Raw genomic sequence first — 23935 nt, 5'->3', positions numbered from 1 at the left:
GGCACAGTTGGACCCGAAGTCATAGAATTCAGATTTCAATTAAAGCAATCAGAAAATGTTCACAGTAAACAAAACACCATCAATTAATGGCATCAACTGTGACCGGAACATATTATCTCATGAGATTTCAGTTTGGATGTTTCTTTGTGTTTTATTCATCCATCTCTAAGAAAAGTATGCATTTATAAGACATTTAGTGCAAAGATACAAACTGGAGTAGATTCTGCTTTGTAGGATAGTTAAAGAAGAGAATGTAGGTCTTCACAATCTTGCAGCCTCTGAGAATGCTCTAATTATTCCCCACTAGAAACAGTGTGCTGTCTCATTAGTCCACTGAGATTGTAGCTGGACGCTTTTTTTTTTTTTCCCAGCAGCACTCATCACCCATTTCCCTCTGTCATTAACATCTCTCCTGTCACCCCAACACCCCACATGCATGAGTGCATGTCTTTTTACTAAGGAGGAATCCATCCTTGCAGGGATGTTAGGTTCTCCATCCAAATATCGCAGCAGCAATCATCTATTTTAACATATGATCTATTGGAATTCAAACCCAAGCCCAATACCCCAATACCATAGCAGTATTCTGGCGAGTTGTCATAAAGGCCTCGTTAAAACACTTAAGCGGCCCACTTGACTTAAGCTGTTGGAGCCGCCTCCACCGCTTGGCTGAGTTGCTATGCAACAAAAAAAAAAAAAAAAATCCACAAGAGGTCCTTGTGTCTTTAAATAGCATGTTTCTCAACACCCACCCTGCAACCAGGTACTTACTCAAAAACACAAAACTAGTCTCTATGGTTACATTTGGAAAAGTACAAATAGGTTTATGATGCAGTATATGACTGTGTTAGAGACCTTACTAAACATATTTACATAATGAACTAATTAGTTAAACTAACTTAAATCTTTGTCTCAATATGTCCACAAGAATCCCTTTAGAAGTGCCTTAGAAACCTCTTAAAATCACACCAAAATTGTTAATTATAATTTTAATTATCAACAAATTTGGCTTTGTGAGAAATGTACATGCTTTTTCTATATAAGTAATTGATTATTTTTATTTAGTATAATTAATAAGCCTTTTGTAAAAGCTGTACCTCTGTTTATTTACCCTCAAACATCTGAATGTGTCATCAGAACATTCAAATATCAGTACAGAAAACAAATCCCCAAAGTATTGTGGTTTATCCAGGTAGTCCTTGGAAAGGTTTAGTCATTCCTTTTTATATGATTTTAGAGAGAGTTTTGTACTTTTTTAGATAGATATTGTGTTTGTGTGTGTTTATGCACTTCTGATTGCCTCAGACAGCTCCTTTGTTTTCATTCTTGTGGCAAAGAAAAGGGGACAACAGGTGTCTGCAACCTTCAAAACAGCCATTTAGACCAGAGCTAGTCACTTCACAATGCCAGTAACTCGTAAAGCAGTATGTCATGGATTACAAGTAACTAGATCAACACTGCTACTTAATGTCACAAATTCACATTAACCTTTCGGTTCACTCTGACATTTGCTTTGAGGGAAATGTGAAATAAAAAAAATGTGCAGTCATGTATCTCCACCGGGCTGTGAAAGTTGAAATCACATCTTCTTGACCAATGAAGACATCTTCCCAATACAAACTAGGTCAACAAAGTAGGGGGGGGGGGGAACACAGCCTGAAGTAGTCAGAAAAGTCATGCTGGTGGACAGCTCCTAAGGGCCAGCTGTCAGTCGGCAAATATCTTGTGTCCACATGAATGACTGTGAAAAGGTCACAGAGGTGTCGGACTGAAGCTTTGTCAAATATCACTGCTGTGGAGTGGACTCGTAAAATCGGCCAAAACCTCGTAACCTGTCTGGTTTCTGCTGCTGCCGTGTGGGTGATGCCTTCACTGCTGCTGCTATTGATTCCACTTGTAGAAAATGTCAAGAGGTGCTGTGTGTGAACTATGCTTTCCCTCTCTGAAGGTCTCTGCTGTGATGAAAATCTACAGTCTTTGAAATATGCGCAACATTTCTTGAGAGGTGCAGGAAACAACAGTATTTCTACTATTGGCAGAGAGATCCAGTCTGCCTAGAAGTGGTTTGAAGCAGTTCTGGCAACACTGCTGCACAGTCAGATGCATGTGAATGTGGGCTGTGCGGTGGTGTCATTTATTCATGTGCCTATTTTTATTGATAGAAGCAAATGAAATTCACTTTTATTTCCCAGGTTGCTCTTGAAAGTTTCTGATTGAACTCTCATCAGAATTTATTTCCAATCTTGTTTCTATCCATCTATTTTCTACAGCACGGTTCCTCGTTTGTGTCGCCATCCAATTGTCGACTATTCCTCACTTGAAACCTCAGTAATTCCATTTAACCACAATGTAAACCCTGCAGAAGACTTTATTGTATTGCAGTAAAATCATGTTGGTCTTATAAACCTAACTATTTACCGTAATTCTCGGACTATGAATCGCACCGGAATATAAGGCGCACCAGCCATAAAATGCCCAAAAAAGTGAAAAAAAACATATATATGTATATAAGTCGCTCCTGAGTATAAGTCGCCCCCCCCCCACCCAAACTATGAAAAAAACCGCGACTTATAGTCCGAAAATTACGGTAGTCTTGATGGGTGATATGAATATACAACTCAAATGATAACAGCATTATGTTCTGTCCATATACTGCAAATGTTTGGTGTGTTGGTCCACAAGCACCATTTTTTCCAGTGACACATCAATAAGGGCGAACCCTAAACCACTCAGTCATTTGTGCTGTTTGTGTACATCTTTCTTCTGTGTCAGAGTAATTTCAGCCAGAAGCTCCACTCAGCTGATTGATACAGCTCACGAGTAGACAACCAGCACAAGGAACTGTCCCTGACTGCAGCATGCGACATAAAATCTCTCGTTTTACCTTTTGCTGGGGGTAAGATTTATTATTGTGTTGTGCAGCTAAAAAGAACAACTAGTTGCAAGTACTGTGTATGAGTCTCAAAGCAAATAACATTTGTGTGTGTCACAGACACAGTTGTCAATATTCAATGAAGAGAGATTTAAATACATTTAAATAAAGAATCACTTCAGACAATGAATTGTTCATTTTGAAGTGTGTGTGATTTATCTAAATAAATCATTCATGCAACAATAGTATTTGATCTTTATAAGCATGACATTCTGCTCTGGAAACAAGAGTGTCTCTAGCTAGCCCAAATGTATCACTGATTATAGTGTTGATGCACATGACCTTGGTTTGCTTACTGTCAACATTGTTTTGGATGATGCGTTGGCCAGTCTAGACATCTTCTGCTGCATAGGCTGGTTATTGTGTGACAGTAAATAAATATGATCGGGAAGTCGAGGTCATCAATTTGGGTGCCGTAGTGACACTGAATGCCAAGTTTGACTCAATGTGGGGAAAGTACATATTTGCACTGCAGAACAATGCTGCCACTACATGGACAAATGTGGAAGCGCTTTAAGTACAATCAGTTGTGAATCAAATAATGATGATCATGCCGAAACCTTTTTTTTTTTTAAATGCAACAAGTAAATAATAAATAATGTATTATTTAAACTACAATCACAGAGATTTTTTAAATACTTGCCCGGAACGTAAAAGGCTGAGTCCCAACAGGCGGGGGACTATTATTTGAGGTGCACTCAAACGGTTTTCCGGAAGTCATTAGGGGACTATCTTTAGCTCTATTGTGGACATGTTGCGCAATGTTTTGGGCCGATTTTTGACCGAATCGCCCTTAATTCATACCAATGTTAGACACAAGGCATCCATTCAGGCAGCTGTATCTGTTTTTACGTCGGTGAGGAGCTTTACGGATGTGAAGGACGAAACGAAGCAGGCGTTTGACACATCGCTGCTAGAGTTCTTAGTGTGTCCACTGTCCAAGAAGCCACTCAGGTAAAATTGTCAATTGCTACTTTAGTTATTCGGTTTATGGCTCGTAATGCAATTTATGTCTGTTTTAGTACGGACGATATTGACTGTGTTACTACAGCATTCCCATCACAAAGGCAATTTCACTGAGTCACGGGTGACTTTGGTCTGCTCTGCAGGTTTGAAGTCACGACCAACGAGCTCATCAACGACGAGCTCGGCATCGCTTATCCTATCGTCGACGGAATCCCCAACATGATCCCCCAGGAAGCCAGACTTGTACAGAAAGAGTCAAACCCATCTGCCCAAGGATAGAATTGTTCACTTTGCATCCTCGACTAAACTTTTAGCACCCTAGTTCATATACTATAGTCATCGAAGTGGAGTAAGAGGTGATACCAATCTAATATTTATTTGTAGAGGTTCACACAACTGCAAGCATGTTTTCCTTGTCTATGATGGTAGGCTTGGTTCCCATCGTGTCCCTCTTTGGTTTGTTCTACTCTGCTGCAATGGATGAAAACTTTCCTCAGGGCTGCACGAATAGCAACAATTTGTGCTTCTACAGTCTGCTGCTACCCATCACCATCCCTGTCTACGTCTTCTTCCACCTGTGGAGCTGGATAGGAATTAAGCTCTTCAGGCACAATTAAATTTTGATGTGGTGTTTAACAATGTTGTATAAATTAGTGACACCCTGCCCCTTGTTTGCCCTTGCTTTTATTTGTATTTTTGAAATGCAAATCACTAGTAGAAAATTCAGGTCAGAATGTTACTTACAGTAAAGATGACATATTCTCTTAATGCAATAAACTGTACCAATAACATCACATTTTAACTTTCAACAATCAATGAGTAAACGTTCCTTTAAGATGACTTGCAAACTCGAGCCGATACTCTTGCTTGTTCTTCAATTATTCCAGAAGTAGAAAAAACAATTTCCATTCAACCTAAACAATAAATTCTGTTTTCTGAAAGGTAAAGTGTAGTAGACAAATGATGGCAGTTGATTTTACGGGAATTTCCGATAAACCTCAACGTGTCTTCTTGCCTTTCATGTCTTTCTCACTTGCTCTGCTCTGAGAAAGTTTCATCAGCGGCGACTCAGGTCTGGGCGAATGTCCTTCTCCTTTGGTCTTGAAGAAGAATGACTCATTCAGCCTCATCTGTACTGGCTTCACCTGGCAAAGCAAACAAGGCATTATTTTTGGATTGATGATAAACCGAAGGTGTAGTATTTAAATGGAGGAAATGCTATCTACAGAATATGAGCCTGAATGTCGGGGATGAGAACGTAGGTTGTAATCACCTGGTTCAGGTCAACCTTTTTGCTTTGGCCTGGCAGCTCATTGCAATCGCTGGATGTTGTCGTGTCGCCGGACTTGGGCTCCGACTCCGTCAGGGAACTCTCCGTGGTCTCTCCTTCCCTCTTCTCATTAACAACAACCCCTTCCTTCACCTCCAGGTCTTTCATGGCTGAACAACATGATGAAGGCACGTTGAGCCCTCGGGCGGGCAGTTTATTCTCACCCCATTTCTCATTCTCTTTGACTTCACTTGAGGCCCACCTCCAGGGGTCTTTCCTAGCTCTTTGAGGCAAGCTCAGATCCAAAGGATTCTCGACATCATAGCCACCCGCCAGTCTTCTCTTTGTGGAGAAAGCAAAATAGGAAGAGAGTTCGGCAGTGAAGAAGTTTTCTGTCTGAGTGGCGGTGCAGGCTGTGGGTTTGAGGGGTATGTGGAGAGCGCGTTTCTTTGTGACCTTTGGTGGTGACCTATCTGCTACGGCCATCTTGTCCATGTGGAGATTCATCACATTAGGCTTTGAATAAAGAGAGCACAAGGGCGCCTCGGCCCCGATGGGGCTCGCGGATTTGTTTTGGAATGAATCGTTCTTTTTTCGACTGTGCGATCTGTTCTTCTCCGCAGTCCTTGTCTTCTTTCCTGTCTTTTGTCGTTTCTTTTTTCTTGAAAGCTGACAAGAATCCTTGTCGAGGTATTTGATCTGATCCAAATATTTGTCTAATATCTGGGTTTGTTGCGGCGAAGTTGTCGTGGCAGCTTTGTAGCTGTCTTCCCCACTGGTGTCTGAGGAGGATGATCTGAATATCTTTTGGGTGATGAACAAGTCCTGGCTGTTGCTCTCCTCCCACTGAATGTTGTTATCTTGAAGTTGAGACTGATGCTGAGCTATTTCGCTCACAAAAGTAGCCCGCTCACAATCTGTTTCAGCGGCTTTCTTAAACTCCGGACACTCTTTTGGGAACTTGGGACGTATCGAGGCAAAATTTGGGACACAAGCGGAGTCACGTGACAAATCGAACGCCACTTTCTTTTTTCTTTGGCCTTTTTTCTTGGTGTCCTGAATTGTGCGATGAGACTTCTCCTTCCTAATAGTGCCGCTACTTCTCGGGTGAGACGTGACAGATTTCGATTCTGTTGTCACTGCAGCATCGCCGCTGCCAAATATACTGTTTAAATCGGGTTTCTTTTTCTTCTTCTTTTTCTTCTCTTTCTTTGGTTGCTTTTTCTTCAGGATGATGCCATTTGAGTTTAAGGGTATGTCGTTTTTTCTTTTTGACCCACTTTTGTCCTTCTTTGTTTCCCATTTCGTTCTCCCAGGTGAAAGCAGGGACTCCCAAAAGTAGTCAATCTCATTCGACATGGCTCTATAAAACAGAAAGGAACACCCAAGTTCATTGATTTGAACAACAACATAATCATTAAAGAATATTACTATCAGTGTGTTGAAGCACTGAATGATACAGCAACAAATTAGGTTGCACCATGTTAATGTTTAATATCGCTTAACAGTACAATTAATGCATTAAGAAGAGGTTAACTCGTCACGGGTAGAAATAATGAGTCTACTTAAAAGGAAACAAAAGCATAAATTTAGACAACTGCAGGGAACTTTCGGGAATGATTCTGCGTGCTGTTTAATTTAAAACAAAACAAAAACGAGAACTCGACGCAGATTAGTCAACGCAATACTGTACGTAAAAGACGGTCACATTTCCCTTGTTGTAAACCGTTTTCGAGATGTTTCTTTTACTCTTCTGTAACGCATACGTTTTACTAGCATCATTTTTTCATTAGTATAATGTTTAAGGGTGACAAAATGACTACTATACCTGAATATTTCGCAGAAAGTAAAGTTGAAGTCAACATCAATAGGCACCGCCGATGCCGATATCTGGTGTTGCATTCATGAACGTAAGGTAATTTACCCTTTTTAATCCGCTTGGTGCGTCCAATTTTCAACAGTGTGTCTTGCAATTTGTGGAAATCTGCTCACAAGTATGATGAATTATTCCACCAGTAGTTGTAATTTCAAGCAGCCAGGGTAGGTGGCAGTTATGTATATTGTGCATTTATGGTCAAATCTCTCACAGAGGTAAATCATGATCAGTCGTCAATTTATCCCACCAAATTTAACATTGAAAAGAATTGTCAAGGTTTGCAAATAAGGGTCAAGAAGAATGTCCATCAAATGCTATTGGGATTAAAGTAAGAAGAGGTATTGTACATTTTTCATCGTTTTTGCAGTATGTGCCGAGCTCAGAAAAATCTTGTGCTTTGTTTCGGTGAGCTTTGGGTTGATCAGGGCCTAACAAATGTGATGGTCCAAAAAGATGATGACATAAAACCAGAAAGCATTTGATCTCGATACAAACCTGGAAGTTTGAACTTAAGTAAACAGTGTATTACTTTTTCAAATGTGTGTTTGCTTGGACAGTTGAAAGACTCAGTCCTTTATGCCTCCAATTAAACAGGAGACATGTTCTCCCCTTAAAATGGAATTATAAATTGCATGTTTTTAAATTGATGTTAGAAAAAATAAGAAAAAAAATGAATACAATTAAAATGCAAATTCCAGTCTATTTCTGATGAGGTGAGCATTTTACCCTGGTGTCAAGTGAAACAACAGGGGGTTGCCTTTCGAAGAAGGGCAAGCCAGTGCTGTTCCAGGAAAAGCGGGAATAATTAAACCCCTGTGATGCTCATGAGCTCACTCACCATATGACCCTTCAACTTAAATCGTAAATCCTGCAAATCACAAGATTAATTAATTAATTCACCAATCAATTGGAAGTTCATTTTATGATGAGATACAAATGATTATAATCCATTTTAAAAAAAACAGATATACGGGCCACGTGTTAACAGAACATTTGTGTCATGACCTCTCACTGCTTCGACTAATTTGAAAAAACTCGAAACTATGACCAAAGTAAGTTGTGGGGCTTCCTTCACTTTTTCTATGCACATTTGTCATCCTTGAGATACTTGCTGAAAACAGAGTGCAGTGACACCTGAGCACAAAAGCCCGATTCCTGGTATTAAAAAAATACATCTATTAATACAAAAAGCATTAAAAAAAAAACTACTCCATTTACACTGATTCGTTATATCTTTCATAAATAAAGTGTATTACATATTAATGTGTGCCGTTATCTTCACATCCAACATTAAATTTCATTAAATTTCAGACGTTGATCCGTCTGGTAATTTACTGCCATGTATTTGTACACACAGAGGATATAACGTTAAGCCCGAAGCTTCTTATTTATGACCTGGCAAAATTTTGAGTGCAAATATCTTTGGACAGTGAGGTTATTTAAAACCATTAACATAAAACTATGTAGCTTTAATATCATAACGGTGATGTTGAGATGTATCATGTTTGACTTTAGTTATGGATTATTAAAAGTAAACTTGATTTTAATTTGGCGAGAAAATGATAATAATGCAGTGGAATATGTTTTGTGTTGCCAATAAAATACGTGATGAGAGATTTGAAATGTGAAAATAACTTAAATGTTAACTCTTTTCAACAAGAGATAAAACTATCTGAATCAGTTCCACGATACACACACACAAACACACACACGCACGCACACACACGGACACACTTATCACCGTTTATAAAGATCTACAGGATTACCGACTGACGCCACCAGCAAAGCGCTCTATACTCTTTCATTCAGAAGATATTCTCTGACGTCAGACCAGTGTAAAAGCTTCTTTTTTGGGAAGCACACTCTTTAAACAATGCTAATTCTTGAGTAAAGACTCAATGTAACCAAGGAGACTTGGAAATGGTCAACGGCAGTCATAAATCTATCCAATTGTGGCAACTATTGTTGTGCGGAAGGTTAAGAGTCAGATAAAAAGGTCAGATGTGAACAAATTGAAATGGCAAGACCACGTGGGAGAAAAAGAAACAATTTTAACATGATTGCAGAAGTTTAAGAATTTGTGTGACAAAATAAAATGCATGAAAAAACATCACATAGTATCTTTACAAGTATCATTGAGTTAAGTTGGATCTCAAATGCATGCATTGCTATAAAAGATTGGAATTTTGCTCCTCAAGAGTTTGTGTCTTTGGTGTGTGGAGTGGTATTTTGGTTTGGTATGAGGAAGGTGAAAGAAGTCCAAAGCGAAAAGGAGGTGTTGTCATTCCTCTCCAGCCACCACCAGCGGTGTGACATCATCAGCGCTAATGACGACAAGTCATCAATGGCTGGCCCAACTGGATATAAAAGCAACTCCAGTCCAGAGCTTATTTCGTCAAGTGATAGCCACCATCAACCCAACTAGAAGTGAACTATGATTGTACTCGCCTAATATATTGAAGACTCAGGATAGGCCACATCAGGTATGTTGAACTCATTCGATCTAATAAATGGGAATTTGCAGTAAGCCAATATCAGCATTTTGACATCTACTGTTTATAATATTACATACAGTGACATACATTTGAGTTGGTGTGTGTTGATTTGTTATTTTTAACATTATCTTCCTTTTAAAAGGTCATCAAGTTATAGTTCATCATGAGAAGTTTTCAGTCCCAAGCCCTCTTCATCTCACTGTGCCTTTTGCACCTCTTCGTTGTCACAGAAGGGCGCCCCCTCAGGTAAGTAGCAGTAGATTTAACTGCCCCGTTTCTAAATGTATTCCTACTCAAAATACAATATACATGTTGTCCAGGAAAAGGACAATAAGTGAGGTCCAGCTCATGCACAACCTCGGGGAGCACAGGGAGGTGCAAGAGCGCCGCGACTGGCTGCAGTTGAGGCTCCGGGGCATCCATACCGCCCCGCGCCACAGCCAATTGGAGGCGGGCCGGCCGAGGAGGAGGTTGCTTCCCGACGAGCTGCCCGAATTGACCGGCCTGACAACGGAGGAACTCCAGGAAGCCCTAAAAATATTTGAGAATCTCCTTAACGCCACACAACCGGAGTCTGAGAATTTCACTTGACAGGCGGACTTTTACTGCAACAATTTCAGTTTTTTTTTTTATTCCCCTACTTGGATACTTTTCGATAAAAGTTATTTTTTTAAATGTATGTGCTATTTTGTAGTTATATTTATTAAATTGTTATTTAAGAACTGACTAATTTGTTCACTGAGGAGCAAAGACTTGAGTAGGCACTTTATTCTTGTTTTTTTCCCATCTATTTATTTGCGAAATGAAAAACGAACAATGTTGTAATATTACCATTGCACTTACTGGCACTTGGAGATTGTTGTCAACATAAATCAAAATTTGCGTTTCAGCAAAATGTGTGGTTGTGTATGTATTTGTTGTTTTGAAAATGCAGTTGGTCGTGTTTTATTGCGTCTAACGCGAGAAGTCATGAGTCGTCCGTGATGTCACGCGAGAGTTTAGCTCGGCAACCACAACAAAGAAGCCACAGGCAAATGTAGTCCATGGCAACCCAAGCTTAAAAAAACAATCTATCGAAATTAACCAGAGGTGGTTTCTTACCCAGAATGAAAGTTCGCTTCTGGAATTTACACGTTAAGGTAAAGAAAATATTAACTTTTTACCTGACCTAACGTTAACAATTTAAAATGTCTGAGCAGGTAAGGCTTATATGAAAATCATGACGGAATATGTAGAAACGGTATTGCCTTCAGGGGTTACTATGTTCAGTGGCTCAAAGTAATAAGACTATGTTTAATAGTCTCTTTACATATTTTGAGCACATTTTTTGACAGTGATGGGTTATACGTCACTTCCGGTGCAACGAGTGTTGCCGGAAGTGGTGTCCCGGCAGTACGTGAAAATGTAATCCATTCCTTAAATCGATGGAAATTCATGATGATTATTATTATTTTAATACTTATTTTTGTTCAGGGTCATTGGAACTGTTTCTCTGCACTCAAAATAAACCAATAATCCCAAATCTTACATATAGGAAATGATCAGACTGACTTTTTTCTTCATTTGCAAGTGAACTCGATCCTAAATGCTTCAAGTACAAAGTGACTTTACACACAATCAATCCACTCTTAATAAAAACCAATACCAAAATGAATACCATTTAAATTAGTAGATGATCCAGCATCTCTAGCTGTCAACAGAAGTCCCACAATTCTCCATTTTCTGTTATCTCATCTCTTACTTTCTTCTCTTTTCTTTCTTACCGCTATTTTTTATTTTTCTCCTTCGTGCTACCGCTATTTTTATTTTTATTATTCATGACAGGGGTTCGCTTTGGCCTGGGGAGTTAAGTTCAGCATTCACGTTAAAGATATCTGGCGCCATCTAGCGTTGTGAATGGGTATAATGTCTAGACCCCGAATATAAGACGTCCTCCACTTTTTCAGTCTTATTTCAATGCAGAATAACACCGTCATATTCGGGCCAATACGGTATATATTCCTACTCAGGACTTCCATATATAGAGTGTAAATTCTGTAACTGTAGACTCATTCATTCATCCATTCATTCATTCGTTCGTTCGTTAGTTCATTAATTCGTTCGTTCATTCATTTATTTGTTTGTTTATTAATTAAGTTGTCATTTTACTTCTTTCCGTCGGTGTTGAGATTTGATCAACATTTACAACACCGTTGCTTGCACGAGGTATCTAGAAGCGGGCGTTTACGAGCGGCACCTGAAGGCAGCATTGCTGCGATTCAGTCAAGCACGCGGCCATTCACAGTTTAAGCTCTCTTCTGAGGCTCCGAATCACTCGTCGATGCACGCTATCCCTTTTCTGGATGTAGGACAGGTTCGAAGGTGTGGGACGAGAGGGTTGCGTTTTGCGTGAGCGCTTCAAGTCAAGTTTGTGAAATGATGTCGATGAAGTTGGAAAGTAATGAGCAAGGATGCTGAAACTGACGGCAAGCCCGTTTTGTTCGGAGGAGCGCAAGGCTTTTGTGCCGCTGTCATCCCGTGTCTCATCCCTTGCTGCTTTGTCTACTCTTGGCCCGCTGATCGGGACCGGTAGGTCTGCTTGCTTTTAGCTTTGTCATTGACTTAACCGGTACTTTGCTTAGTCTCCTTTTGCCTTGCTTTTTGGGTATTGTATCGTTAATCAGCGGGACAAGACACGCAACTGACTGCCACATCTGACTTTTTATTTATTTATTTTTTTAATACCCGTTTATGGATCTTAATCAATACAAATGTTATACATCAAAACCATCTTTTGAAAGGTTCCACATTTTTGTTCATTGCGGTCAACGATTTTTTTTTTTTTTTTTTTTTTTACGTGTCTTTACAGTTTTATTGCTGGTGGTACTGCTTTTGTCCATCAGTCTGTGTCAGCAGCCACTAAATAATTGATGGGACCCTCACCCCCCGAGTCTTTTACCTCTTACTTTTAATAGATAGCCACGACAGCCTGTATCTTTGTCATGGTTAAGTCGTTTTTGATATTAAGAATCTAACCCTTTATATCCCCCCCCCCCCCCCCCCCCATGTGGCTCAAGGCCATTGATCGAGTCAGCAAGATGAGGTATAACTAAAAACAGAAAGGTATCTTCTGCTTTCTAACAGGAAGCTATTTGAGAGCAACTGAACAGCAAGAGAAACCTTTCCTGCTATACATGCACATCTTTTAGTCAGAAGATGACACAAGTAGCTTTCACATATGACATATTTATATCACATCATCAGTTCCTTTGTTCACATCACCATATTGGTCTGGCTGCTCGGCTGCCTGCCAGCTTGGCTGATTTTCTTTTTATCATCCAATTTTGGCCAGCAATTACAATCTCCTCTGAGATTATCCTTCAATATTCAGGGTAGCAAGAGAGTGAGTGCATTTTCTGTTGTTGGGCACAGGAGGTTGTCTCATCTGTAAAATGTTACCTGCAGAGCCGTAATCTGTTGTTGTGACCCTTTTCTTCAAGGACGTTTCTGTGCTTCAAAAACCTGAAAAAAAGATGCTAATCATGGTATAATATTATATTTATTTGAATGTTACCCTATTGTATTGTGTTTACATATCTCAAGCTTTACTAATCAGGAGCCAATCAACCTTGTCTGGATATTGTGTAGCAGAAAAGACATGAGTTGAACGAACTCAAGATGGCATGCCATTTAATGTCTGGGTCTCCTTTTTGGGATATGATGAGTAATATAATGAGTCACCTTCTCCCCCGACTCATAGAATTTGACATGTACTGCACCTATTTCTAATCTACCTGATACTGGAAAGACATACTTGACAACTCGCAAAGAAAAGCATTAAATGCACATTTGGACAGATTTAGATTTTTGCCAATATACTATTGTAGGTTGATAATACAGTAATTCCTCGCTATATATGGCGGCTTCAGTATATCGCGCCCCCCCCTGCCCCCAAAATAATAAAAAATTCAAAATAAAAATTCTAAATTGAGGAATTACGGCACGAAAGTTGCCCGCACGCCAGCAGAAGGTTAGAAAAACATAATAAATGCTCATAAAGGCTACAAGACCTTCTCCCAGCAGCTTGATGTTTCTGTGACTACAGTTGCATGTATTATTCAGAAATTTCAACGGGACTGTAGCTAACCTCGCTGTATGTGGCAGGAAAATAGATGAGACAAATAGAAGAGACAGGTAAGATGAATGGTAACAAAAGAGCTCGGAACAACCACTAAAGAAATTAAAGGTGAACTCCAAGGTCAAGTTACATCAGGGTGTATTCACACCAGAAAAGTCATTTGGCCTATTTGCTCCCATTACGCAGAAAAAGAAACCTGGAAATAGAGAAAAAGATGCATTTCCTACGTGCATATATATGCTGTTATTGTGGCTGCAAAATACTAATTTTGAGTGTCAATGCAGGTTTGCGAAGATAGTTTTGGTGAATACGGCAGCTTGTTAAGCTTAAAAGGTGACATGTATCCTGTATTTGATGCAGCTCAGCAGTGGTTTGTATTCAGACCTGTAGCGAACAGCACCGAGTCCACTTTGCTAGCCTAGAAATCTTGACTTTACCAGAAAATTGAGTTTGGTGAGTGGTCACATGAAGCACATTTTTCCATTGTGTTTTACTTCTTTTGAAGTTTGGGCCATACTATTGTTTCAGTACCGGTTTTGAAGTACTAGATATTGGTATCATGACAATATTCATCACTGCATCTTAAGGTGTTGCTTTTGTTGGTTTTCTGCTCCTGCAGAGTTCACAGAGTTCCTGCCGTGTTCTACTGCATTCCAAATATGATTAATATTCTTGATTTGCCGCAGTTCTGCGCTTTAGAGACTCAGTGACCTGTTTTCCGATACCACTTTCTGTCGGGGCATACATTTTTAATTATTTGTAATTCTGCCCTGCTTTGAACTCATGAAACAACATCAACCGAAACTTTGAGTGTGCCATTGTGTGACTGAAGATCATGATATGCTATCAATGCATTTTCATTCAACTCTATTGCTTTCTGTATTGATTGATTGAATATTTATTGCTTTCCGAATAACAGGCAGTGTGGTGTGTCAGTGTTGGACTGCGAGCAGCAGCAACAGCAGAGCTGGGCCGGAACCATGAGTCTGAATGGCGCTGGTGCCACCAGTGATGCGTGCGGCGGGACGAGAGCTGCAAGTGAAGGTTACCGGGAGCAGCGGCGGCGCTCCAGTGACCGTTCACGTGATTCGTCCCACGAGAGAGGAGAGAATCAGCTCACCCCCTGTATTCGGAACGTAACATCGCCCACTCGGCAGCATGGTGAATACACATTTTCATTAAGGAGTCCATTTTAATCTTATTGGAATTGCTATTTTCCCCCCTCAATATTGCAATTTAGAATTAACATGAAATAATTTCTCCAAGGTCTTCTTACCATGCATTTTTTGACAAACACAAGAAAGGAATTCATCTGTATTACAATCAACCACGCTAGATTCGTTACACTGATGTTTCGGTTTTTATAGATTGGGCTTCAGTTCAAATAATGGCAAGAGAACCATGATTTAGTATAAAAGATATCTCTGAATTTGAAGTGATCTTGGTTAATGGGGAAAAGTGATATTCCAATTCTCTTTCAAAAGTGACAGCTGCAAAACAATTGATAGTTCCGAGGCTCAGCTGGACCTCTCCAAATGCAAACATTGCAGTCCAAATGAATTTCTAGGTCCCACATTTATTCATGAACAAGTGAGTTGAGCTATTTTTTTCCTTCAGACCGAGAACGTGGTGATGGCGGCTCATCCTCCAGATCCTCCAGTCCACGTCCCCCACGGGTTTCTCTTCCCTGTTCAAACATTGGAGGCGCTCTGTTTGCGGGACACATGCCACGGTCCTTTGGTACTGCTGTTGGTGACCACCACCCCAAGACCCTCAGCCAAGGATCATGTGATATGATCTATGTGTATGACCTCAGCAGTAAAGAGGTTCATCGTGGCGGTCTGCGAGTCGGAGAGCGAGTGACTCTCATTGTGGATAATACGACATTTGTGGTGGATCCGGCCATCTTCACAGCTCAACCCAATACCATGCTTGGCAGGTAAAAACTAAAATGTTAACTGTTTCTCTCACATCAGAAACTTGAATTCAACAGTATGATGTCATCGTAACGGTATCTGCGGTAGGTCTTTATTTTTTCAGGATCTCAGACTGGACCTGTGTTAAATGGACAAATATTGTTTTGTTTTAGGTGTTATTCATGCAACCACATAGGGTGTGCAGGGTTCCTATTTCTAAGAATGTGAAAGAACTGGAGTAACCACAGTGGCATGAAGTTGATGAGCCACAGCATGAAGTTATGGGAAAGAGTAATAAAAGTGAGGCTTAGAAAATAAGTGAAGATCTGTGAGCACTAATATAGTTTCATGCCGAGAAAGAACTACTGAGGCATTGTTTGCGCTGAGAATACTGATGGAGAGGTTTAGAGGGCAGAAGGAGTTACATTGTGTGTTTGTAGAGTTTGAGAAATCTTATGACCGGGTACCAAGGGAAGAGTTGTGGTATTGTATGAGGAAGTCTGGACTTGCAGAGAATTATGCGATGGGAGTGGAGGACATGTACAAGGATAGTGTGACAGCGATGAGATGTGCGATAGGAATGACAGATCCATTCAAAGTGGAGGTGGGATCACACCAAGGATCATCTCCGAATCCTTCCTTGTTCGCAGTGGTGATGGACAGGTTGACAGATGAGATCAGACGGGAATCTCCACGGACTATGATGTTTGCAGATGACCGTGATCTGGAGTGAGAGTAGAGAGCAGGTTGAGTCAAGCCTCGAGAGATGGCGCTATACTCTGGAGAGCGGGGAAATGAAAGTCAGTAGAAGCATGACTGAGGACACGTGTGTGAATGGGAGTGAGCTTGGTGGAATAGTGCAGTTATGACCGGTGTAGCACAGAGGTGTTCAAGTACACGAGTTTAAAAACTTAAATCGATTAATTGAGAGCAAACCGATTATCACATTAATTGCCTTGTATTTTAATAATCAAGGAATCGTTTCATAAATATATGTTTTAACTAAAGATTGTCTAAATCTTCTGAAGTCGTGATTTTCTGATTTCTCTAGTCTCGTCCTTCATGAGAGCAGACTGATTCATCTTTTATGTTTCATCCAAATAAGCTTTTGCTTTGTAAAAAATCAATAACCATCAATCTTTGTGTGATATTGCTTCACTGTTGTTTAGTTGATGCTTAACTGCTAAACAATGCCAAATAAATAAGAATATTTGGTCAATAAGCACTAATCAGGGGGAAATATGTTTTTTATACACTGTGATGAAATGGTGTCTGATTATTGGATTAATTGATGAAATAAGCGATATACTAATCGATCAAAATATTCGATAAAGCACCAACCCATCGAAAAGTGTATCCATGATGGTCCACATACAAATATTACAAAAACAATGCGTGATTTCCATTTGTTCCTTCCGTTATTGGAGTAGCCATTGTGGGGGTTTCTTTTATTTACAGAAAAGCAGCAACAGTTTTGTCAGTGTGTATTGATTTCAAAAGCTTTGTTTTTCTTCCACATCTCTTTTCAGGATGTTTGGCTCAGGGCGAGACAACAATTTCACGAGGCCCAATGAAAAAGGAGAATTTGAAGTCGCTGATGGTATCAGCTCCACTGTGTTTAGAGCAATTTTGGTAAGAACCCCCTGACAGTTTTACACTTGATGCATTTTCTTTTTGTCCTTTTCTCACTTGTTACATCCCTTTCCCTATGCCCATTATCCCTCCTCGGTCAAACTTGTCTTCCTCCTCTCTCCTGCTTTAATTCAGTGACTGTCCACTGTTGCGTTACACCTACAGGAGCTTTAATGACATTCTAAATGAAATTACATAAAACATTAGGGTTGCAATTATACACATATAATAATTGTCATGTATCAAATTGTTCAATACTATTGTCAAGAACTGCAACCTGGTTCACCAGATGAAAGGATATTTGCAATACTGTGTTTTGCCAACACTAAAACTAAAATTGGCACACTGGTTCGAAAATAGCAGTTGGTGTTTTTCTAGCACGTAATTTTTTTTTCAACAGTTCACCTTTTTGATAAGCAAAATTCTACTAGCTGTAGTAAAAATAGTAAGAAACACGGATTATGATTGGACTCATGTACAGCTACATGGCAACTTCTTTGGGACAGTTGGGTAAAAGGCCTGTGCAACTCCCAATCGATCAGTACTATTAGTAACTGCAAATAGAAAGATGTTTTTTATCCGAACTTTGTAACCATAGGCATATCAGTTCTATTTTGTTTTATGTTGTTTGGTTCTCAAAGGTTGTAACTATTCCGCCTTAGTGTTTTATTTACACTTACTGCATATACATTTATTTTTTTTTTTTAAGAAAAATGATATAATTTCGCTCAAAAACCTGCTCCAAATGACCCGGCTTAAAAACAAAAGACAATTACACATTGTGTATTTAAAACAACTACACAGATTACACTAGGTTAATGCCAACATGTGATGGGAAACACCATAAGTTATGTTATTACTCTTCAAGTAACAGATATCTAAAAACAAACGGTGCAGCAACACAGGTAAACTAATATTATAATATATAGTATATTATTGTATACTTATTTATTGCATATATTGTTTATTCTCTTCGAAGAACCACCTATATTATTGCTGTATTGCTGGGATTGAGACTTTACTCGTCCTTTTTAAGTGTTCAGTTCCCTGAGATGTGTATTAATTGAGGACAGAAAGAAAAAAAATATGGGTTTCTTTTTCTTTTTTTTTTTTGAAAAGGGTAAACTACCATCCTCTGTCAACATGTTTATGGCTAAAATAACAAGCGAGCATAACCTGATGTAGCACCAGGACTGAACGTCAACTGCTTTCAATTAAAGTGGTGGTCTAACAGTTCTTCTGATGCATATAATGAAGAGACAATTGGATGAATTAGGAATGCTATCAAGATGGTTTCCGGCAATTCCTCTGCCATTTTAGACAGGCTGCAGCCAGGCATGAAGAGGTGGGAAAGTGCAGCAGGGAGTGTGACGACAGCAGCTTTCTCCTCTTTACCCATTATATCCGCCTCCCACCCTCAGTCTCCCTCTTTACCGCCTATGATGCTGCCAGATTTTTATGTTAGTCAGCACTCCACCCCCTGCCCCCATCTATTTCCCACACACATTCTCTCGCTCCCTCCCTCCCCTACTGGCTCTGTGAGTTGAAGCAGCAGCATCAATAATGGCGTCTTGTTTCCCATCCTCCATGTGTGTCTGTGAGTGAACGCCCGCCTCTCTGCTCACTTATTCACTTGTGTGCATGCCGCTGAAAATGGCAGGATTACTACAAATCGGGGATAATCCGCTGCCCTGACGGCATTTCCATTCCTGAGCTGAGGGAGGCATGTGACTACCTGTGTATCTCCTTCGACTACAGCACCATCAAATGCCGAGACCTCAGTGAGTACTAGGCACTGTTCACACTGTGTGGAACTGCATGCACGCTAATGTACAACTTGCTTTTGTTGATGCGCCGCTTTCAGTAAGTGCCGTTGCCATCTTCGATGAATGCATTTGATTTATCTTGGCTTTAATAGTACTCTACAGAGACTTGACTTTACAAACACGTTTGCATGAATGTTGTAATGAACATCACGACTTGGATCTGCAAGTTAATACGTAGTGTAGCACGGTGCTTCTGTTGCCGTTTTACATGCACTCCCGTTTGCGTTTAGACTTTGTGCGTCCTTGTTTGGCAGCGTGTGGGAGGGACAGCTTCTACTCATGGCTTCTCCTGCGTGTCTATGTGTGTGTGTTGGTGGTCTAACTAGGTCATGATTAGCTGGGAGATTTACAGCGTTTTATTAAAAGGCACAGCAGAAACCCACGCGAGCAGGTCCGGTTCTCAAAGCACCATTCTATTGAAATGAACTCATTAGTATTACATTAAGCGGCGTTAATCGAACATCAATCAACTCAGGTTAGATATCTGATGGAAATGTTAATCCATTCAACACTGAATTCTATACAGAGATGAGTCTTACGTAATACTGTTGAATAGTGATCCCAAAGTGTCAGACTTTATTTCATTGAAATGGCCCAGTGAGTAGTTGGCACTATCGATACTGCCGAGAAGTCAAACAGGCAACAGTTACAACGTGTTCTCAATAAAGGGATTACTCAACATCATCCAACTCTACTGTCCTCCTCTGTGTGGAACATCATGTAACTCCATTTTTTTTTTTCTCCCATCAATAATAAACAGCTGATGACAAACATGAAAATCAATACAACTAGACTGGTTGTCTGACTCTGTGTAGAGTTTTGAAACACGTTACTGACAAACATTTCTTTTGTTGTCCCCTTAGGTGCCCTGATGCATGAGTTGTCAAACGACGGGGCCAGGCGTCAGTTTGAGTGTTACCTGGAGGAGATGGTGCTACCGCTGATGGTGGCCAGCGCACAGAGCGGAGAGAGAGAGTGCCACGTTGTGGTGCTGACCGATGATGATGTGGTGGACTGGGATGAAGAGTACCCTCCGCAAATGGGAGAGGAGTACTCTCAGAGTAAGACTTGACTTGTTGAATAATTCTATGAACAAGGGTATGTTTATATTAGACTATAGATATTTCTCGAACCATCCTTTGAATACCTTTAATCACTTGAAAACTTGGACAGACTTTTTCATGCTATTGAATTGAAAAGGTGTGTCCACATTTTTGAGTGGCACTCAGTGCCTGCACGTGCATGTTGGTTTTTACACCGTGGTTCGGAAAAGGAGTGGAAACTGCAGCGTATCTTGTGAGACGATATTATCGTGGTATTTTGCAATGGTAACAATAACGTGACACGCTGAAGAAAATAAGCTACAATTTATCACTATGTGTAAATAAAGAAAAAGAAACATTGTTACATTCACATACTATTTATCAAAAAACATCTTTTATGCTTTTTTTGTCGTATTTCCATAAGTTCAAATTCTAATGTAACAGATAAATTGTTTAAGATGATCTTTGGAAGCGACGTGAGTCCCCTATGTAGGCTTCTCTAAGCTTTTAATAATAAATGAAAGAACAGATTTACACAATACCGTCAGTAGTGACATGATTGAAAGCATGAGGGAGCCTGCAAAAACAACATTGATGTCGCCTTGGTTAGAATTTGAATGCTAACACAAATGGTTTATAATGGTAATGACGTGAGCAAGTAGGCCTACTTTGAAAACTTTCCATGATATTATTGAAGTTGTTGTTCTCGTGTTTAACAAATATATTTACTCATCAGTCTTTAGATTTTATGTTAAACAAAGGCTAAACCAAAATGACCTGTAATTGTCTCTTTGTAAATGAACAGTTATCTACAGCACCAAACTGTACCGCTTCTTCAAATACATTGAAAACCGAGACGTGGCCAAGTCGGTGTTGAAGGACAGGGGACTGAAGAAGATCCGATTGGGAATAGAAGGTATTTTTCGAATGATGTTTTACATACAATGCAAAGCAGGAGACTGCACTCATTTATTTACATGCATCATAGTTATGGTTATAGAGTGAAGAAAAAAAGAAATAACATCAAAAAAAGGACAATCCAGGACATTGTAGTTGGATGTGTTTGGAAATAGTGACCTTAATCAGCTCCAAAAACAAATTAAAACTAGTTGAAATGAAAAACCAAACAACAAAATGAAATCAAAAACTATAATGAAAAATGACAAACTATTATATTCCTGCTCCAGGCTACCCGACCTACAAAGAAAAGGTCAAGCGGCGCCCCGGGGGTCGTCCAGAGGTCATCTACAACTACGTCCAGCGCCCTTTCATCCGCATGTCGTGGGAAAAGGAAGAAGGCAAAAGCCGTCACGTGGACTTCCAGTGCGTCAAGTCCAAGTCCACCACCAACTTGGCCGCCGCTGCCGCAGACATCCCCCAGGACCAGCTAGTAGTCATGCACCCCCCGCGTCCGCAGGTGGACGAGCTGGACGTGCCCCTGCAGCCAAATGCACACGAGCCTTCCCAACTGCTGCCGTCGGTTCTGGGCGTGGAGGGCGTGGCTTCTCAACGAGTTCAGGACAACCAAAACCTAGTCGCTCACGTTGTGGCACCTGGCAACCCGCAACACACTCAGGCAACTTACCGCTACGAGGCCGACCCAGACCCGCCCTCGCCCTCTGCATGACACCCGTCCGTACTACACAGCTAGTACAGGTCACCTTTTCCGCAGGATTTGCACCATGAGCCTTCTCAGTTTGGAGGTGGCCAACGTTTATTTGATATTGTTGATTTTTTTTAGCTTGAGTGGGGCCCTTTTACACTGTTAGTCCTCTCACTGGTAAGACCACATAGTTTGACGTAAAATGTCTTCTGCGAGGGTGCTCATTGTCCTCACTGGGCAAGGCAAGGCCACTTTTTATTCATCTAGCATCACAAGTTACATCACCTCGTTGATGCTGTTGTTCAGATGTTAGAGCAGCACTGTGCCACAGTAAAGCACACACTGGCCTTGATAAGAAACGGCCCTCTTCTGCCCTCTTGTGGCTAAACATCATATTGCCTTGTCGCATCTTGGCTGGGGCTTTTTCCCTCCTGGACAGCACATACACTGGGGTCACCCACCTTTTGTTACGTTTAGACCAAAGCCAAGTGATTTGTCAATACAAGACTAGATACTGAAAAGACACTTCTTTATGTGGCTCTTTTTAGCTGGATCAGAAAGTGTGTACTATATATTAAATGTCATCATGATCTCTTCATTAGCAGCTTGAAAGGTTGTTAGTGATGGGAAAATTCATCTTTATATGAACCAATTGTTGTACTTTTTGACTAAGAAAGAAAGAAAGAAAGAAAGAAAGAAAGAAAGAAAGAAAGAAAGAAAGAAAGAAAGATTTAAGAAATGGTGAGTGTGCTTTCAGCCTAATGTTGAACAGAGTGCCATCTAGAACAGTGTTTCCCAACCTTTTTTCATTCACGGCACACCTCATTGGAAAAAATCTCGAGGCACACCACCAACAAAAATCTGTTAAGTGTTACACCAGCTTCTACATTAAAATCTGTTATATATATTACACCAAAAGACGTAAAGTTCTATTCCTATATATGTATGGAGAATCGAATAATTGAATAAAAATAAATACTAAATATTCTTTCAATTGTAAGTATTTCTTTTGTAAATGAAAGTGACAGTTTTTGAAAAAAGGTTTATATTTTATATATATATATATATATATATGACTTCAACCAACCAGTAGGTGTCGGTAATGCGCATTGAAGCTGGTGCCACCACGCCGTAAAACAAAACGAAGAAGAAAATGACGTAACTTCCCGTTCATGAACGCGAACGATTCAATGGGTCAACTGCCTTCCTTCCTTCCTTCCTTCCTTCCTTCCCGTGCATCAACGGATCAGTCAGTGAATGTGTTGCGTCTCCTCCCTGGCGTGATTTTATAACACTTGTAGTAGTTTTTAAATGACGTGTATGCATACATACGCCTAAATGTTGTTATCCAATATATCTACTGCAATTTCACATTAGATTGCTGGTTTGAAATTTACTTTTAATATTATTTTCAAATAAACATTTATGTTAAAACTTGTCTGGTGTTTTATTCCTTGTTTTTCTATTCGCCAATTAAAACATAAAAGTCAGACATTTGGTTAACTGCTTTATATGACAATATGTGGCCTTTTTTTTTGTTTGTTTTTAATAAAATGTTTTACCAGGTAAGCCAATTGAGAACATTTCCTCATTTACAATGGCAACCTGGAGACAAGGTGTGTGAAGTGTCTTGCCCAAGGACACAATGACATGTGACAGAGCTGGAATCGCACCGCCAACCCTCCAGTTACTAAACGACCCACTGCCTGAGCCACAGCCGCCACAGGTTTACGTTGTTATATGAGTTGGTGTCATAACGGATTTTTTTTTCAACCTTTTATTCAAACACATTCGGTATAATAACACCATCAACTACAATCCAACAAATACAAAATTAAATATCAATGTCGGCATAACGTGTCAGCTGGCATAGCAGCAATGCTGTCACTCACTTGTGAATCTTCGTGAACAAACCTGAAAATAGCGGTGTACCTAATAGAGTGTCCGAATGACGTCACAGATCAAACAGCCAATCAGAGAGTGGGGGGGGGGGGGTATACCTAATAACAGGCCACTTTATTAGGGAAATATCATGGTCAAAGGTCATAGGTGTCAAGCGCTAGTCCTCGGGGCCGCGTTCCAATATGTTTTCCAAGTTCCCCTCGTTAAACACACCTGCGTGAAAAGTTTTAGCTCCTTTCACGTTCCGCAGGGGCTAAAACTTTTCACGCAGGTGCACTTAACGAGCTAGTCACACGGACACTTCATTAGGTACACCACCATGTTCAAGTGTACCTAATAACAGGCCACTTTATTAGG

At 40.2% G+C, this 23935-nt stretch overlaps 4 protein-coding genes across 5 annotated transcripts; 3 read left to right on the top strand and 1 right to left on the bottom strand.

The window, feature by feature from the left end:
• The first annotated feature begins 3617 nt into the window (after positions 1 to 3617).
• LOC133157510 (protein preY, mitochondrial-like) lies at positions 3618 to 4177 on the top strand. Its single transcript, XM_061284117.1, has 2 exons — positions 3618 to 3886; positions 4042 to 4177. Exons 1-2 carry the CDS (start codon positions 3684 to 3686, stop codon positions 4175 to 4177), a joined length of 339 nt encoding a protein of 112 aa, XP_061140101.1. The 5' UTR covers positions 3618 to 3683.
• Positions 4178 to 4302: 125 nt separating this feature from the next.
• LOC133157511 (phosphatidylinositol N-acetylglucosaminyltransferase subunit Y-like) lies at positions 4303 to 4562 on the top strand. The gene has a single exon (XM_061284118.1). The coding sequence runs from the start codon at positions 4303 to 4305 to the stop codon at positions 4513 to 4515; it is 213 nt and encodes a 70-aa protein (XP_061140102.1). The 3' UTR covers positions 4516 to 4562.
• A 193-nt stretch (positions 4563 to 4755) lies between these two features.
• si:ch211-176l24.4 (uncharacterized) lies at positions 4756 to 7061 on the bottom strand. Its single transcript, XM_061284116.1, has 3 exons — positions 6997 to 7061; positions 5172 to 6531; positions 4756 to 5043 (listed from the first exon to the last, which is right to left on the bottom strand). The coding sequence occupies exons 2-3, from the start codon at positions 6525 to 6527 to the stop codon at positions 4897 to 4899; spliced, it is 1503 nt and encodes a 500-aa protein (XP_061140100.1). The 5' UTR covers positions 6528 to 6531; positions 6997 to 7061; the 3' UTR covers positions 4756 to 4896.
• Positions 7062 to 10126: 3065 nt separating this feature from the next.
• Positions 10127 to 22670, top strand: LOC133157534 (BTB/POZ domain-containing protein 10-like). Of its 2 annotated transcripts, none has more exons than XM_061284147.1 (8): positions 10127 to 10678; positions 14576 to 14817; positions 15274 to 15595; positions 17102 to 17204; positions 18865 to 18985; positions 19894 to 20091; positions 20879 to 20989; positions 21261 to 22670. In XM_061284147.1, exons 2-8 carry the CDS (start codon positions 14637 to 14639, stop codon positions 21698 to 21700), a joined length of 1476 nt encoding a protein of 491 aa, XP_061140131.1. In that variant the 5' UTR covers positions 10127 to 10678; positions 14576 to 14636; the 3' UTR covers positions 21701 to 22670. The 2 variants fall into 2 exon arrangements, with proteins under 2 accessions (XP_061140131.1, XP_061140130.1); XM_061284146.1 differs by lacking the exon at positions 10127 to 10678 and adding an exon at positions 11791 to 12107.
• The last annotated feature ends 1265 nt before the right edge of the window (positions 22671 to 23935 follow it).

This window comes from Syngnathus typhle, linkage group LG7 (genome assembly GCF_033458585.1).
Source record: "Syngnathus typhle isolate RoL2023-S1 ecotype Sweden linkage group LG7, RoL_Styp_1.0, whole genome shotgun sequence".
NCBI classification, from domain to species: domain Eukaryota; kingdom Metazoa; phylum Chordata; class Actinopteri; order Syngnathiformes; family Syngnathidae; genus Syngnathus; species Syngnathus typhle.
The sequence above is the reverse complement of the archived record's forward strand: the minus strand, read 5'-3'. Positions and strand labels throughout refer to the sequence as shown.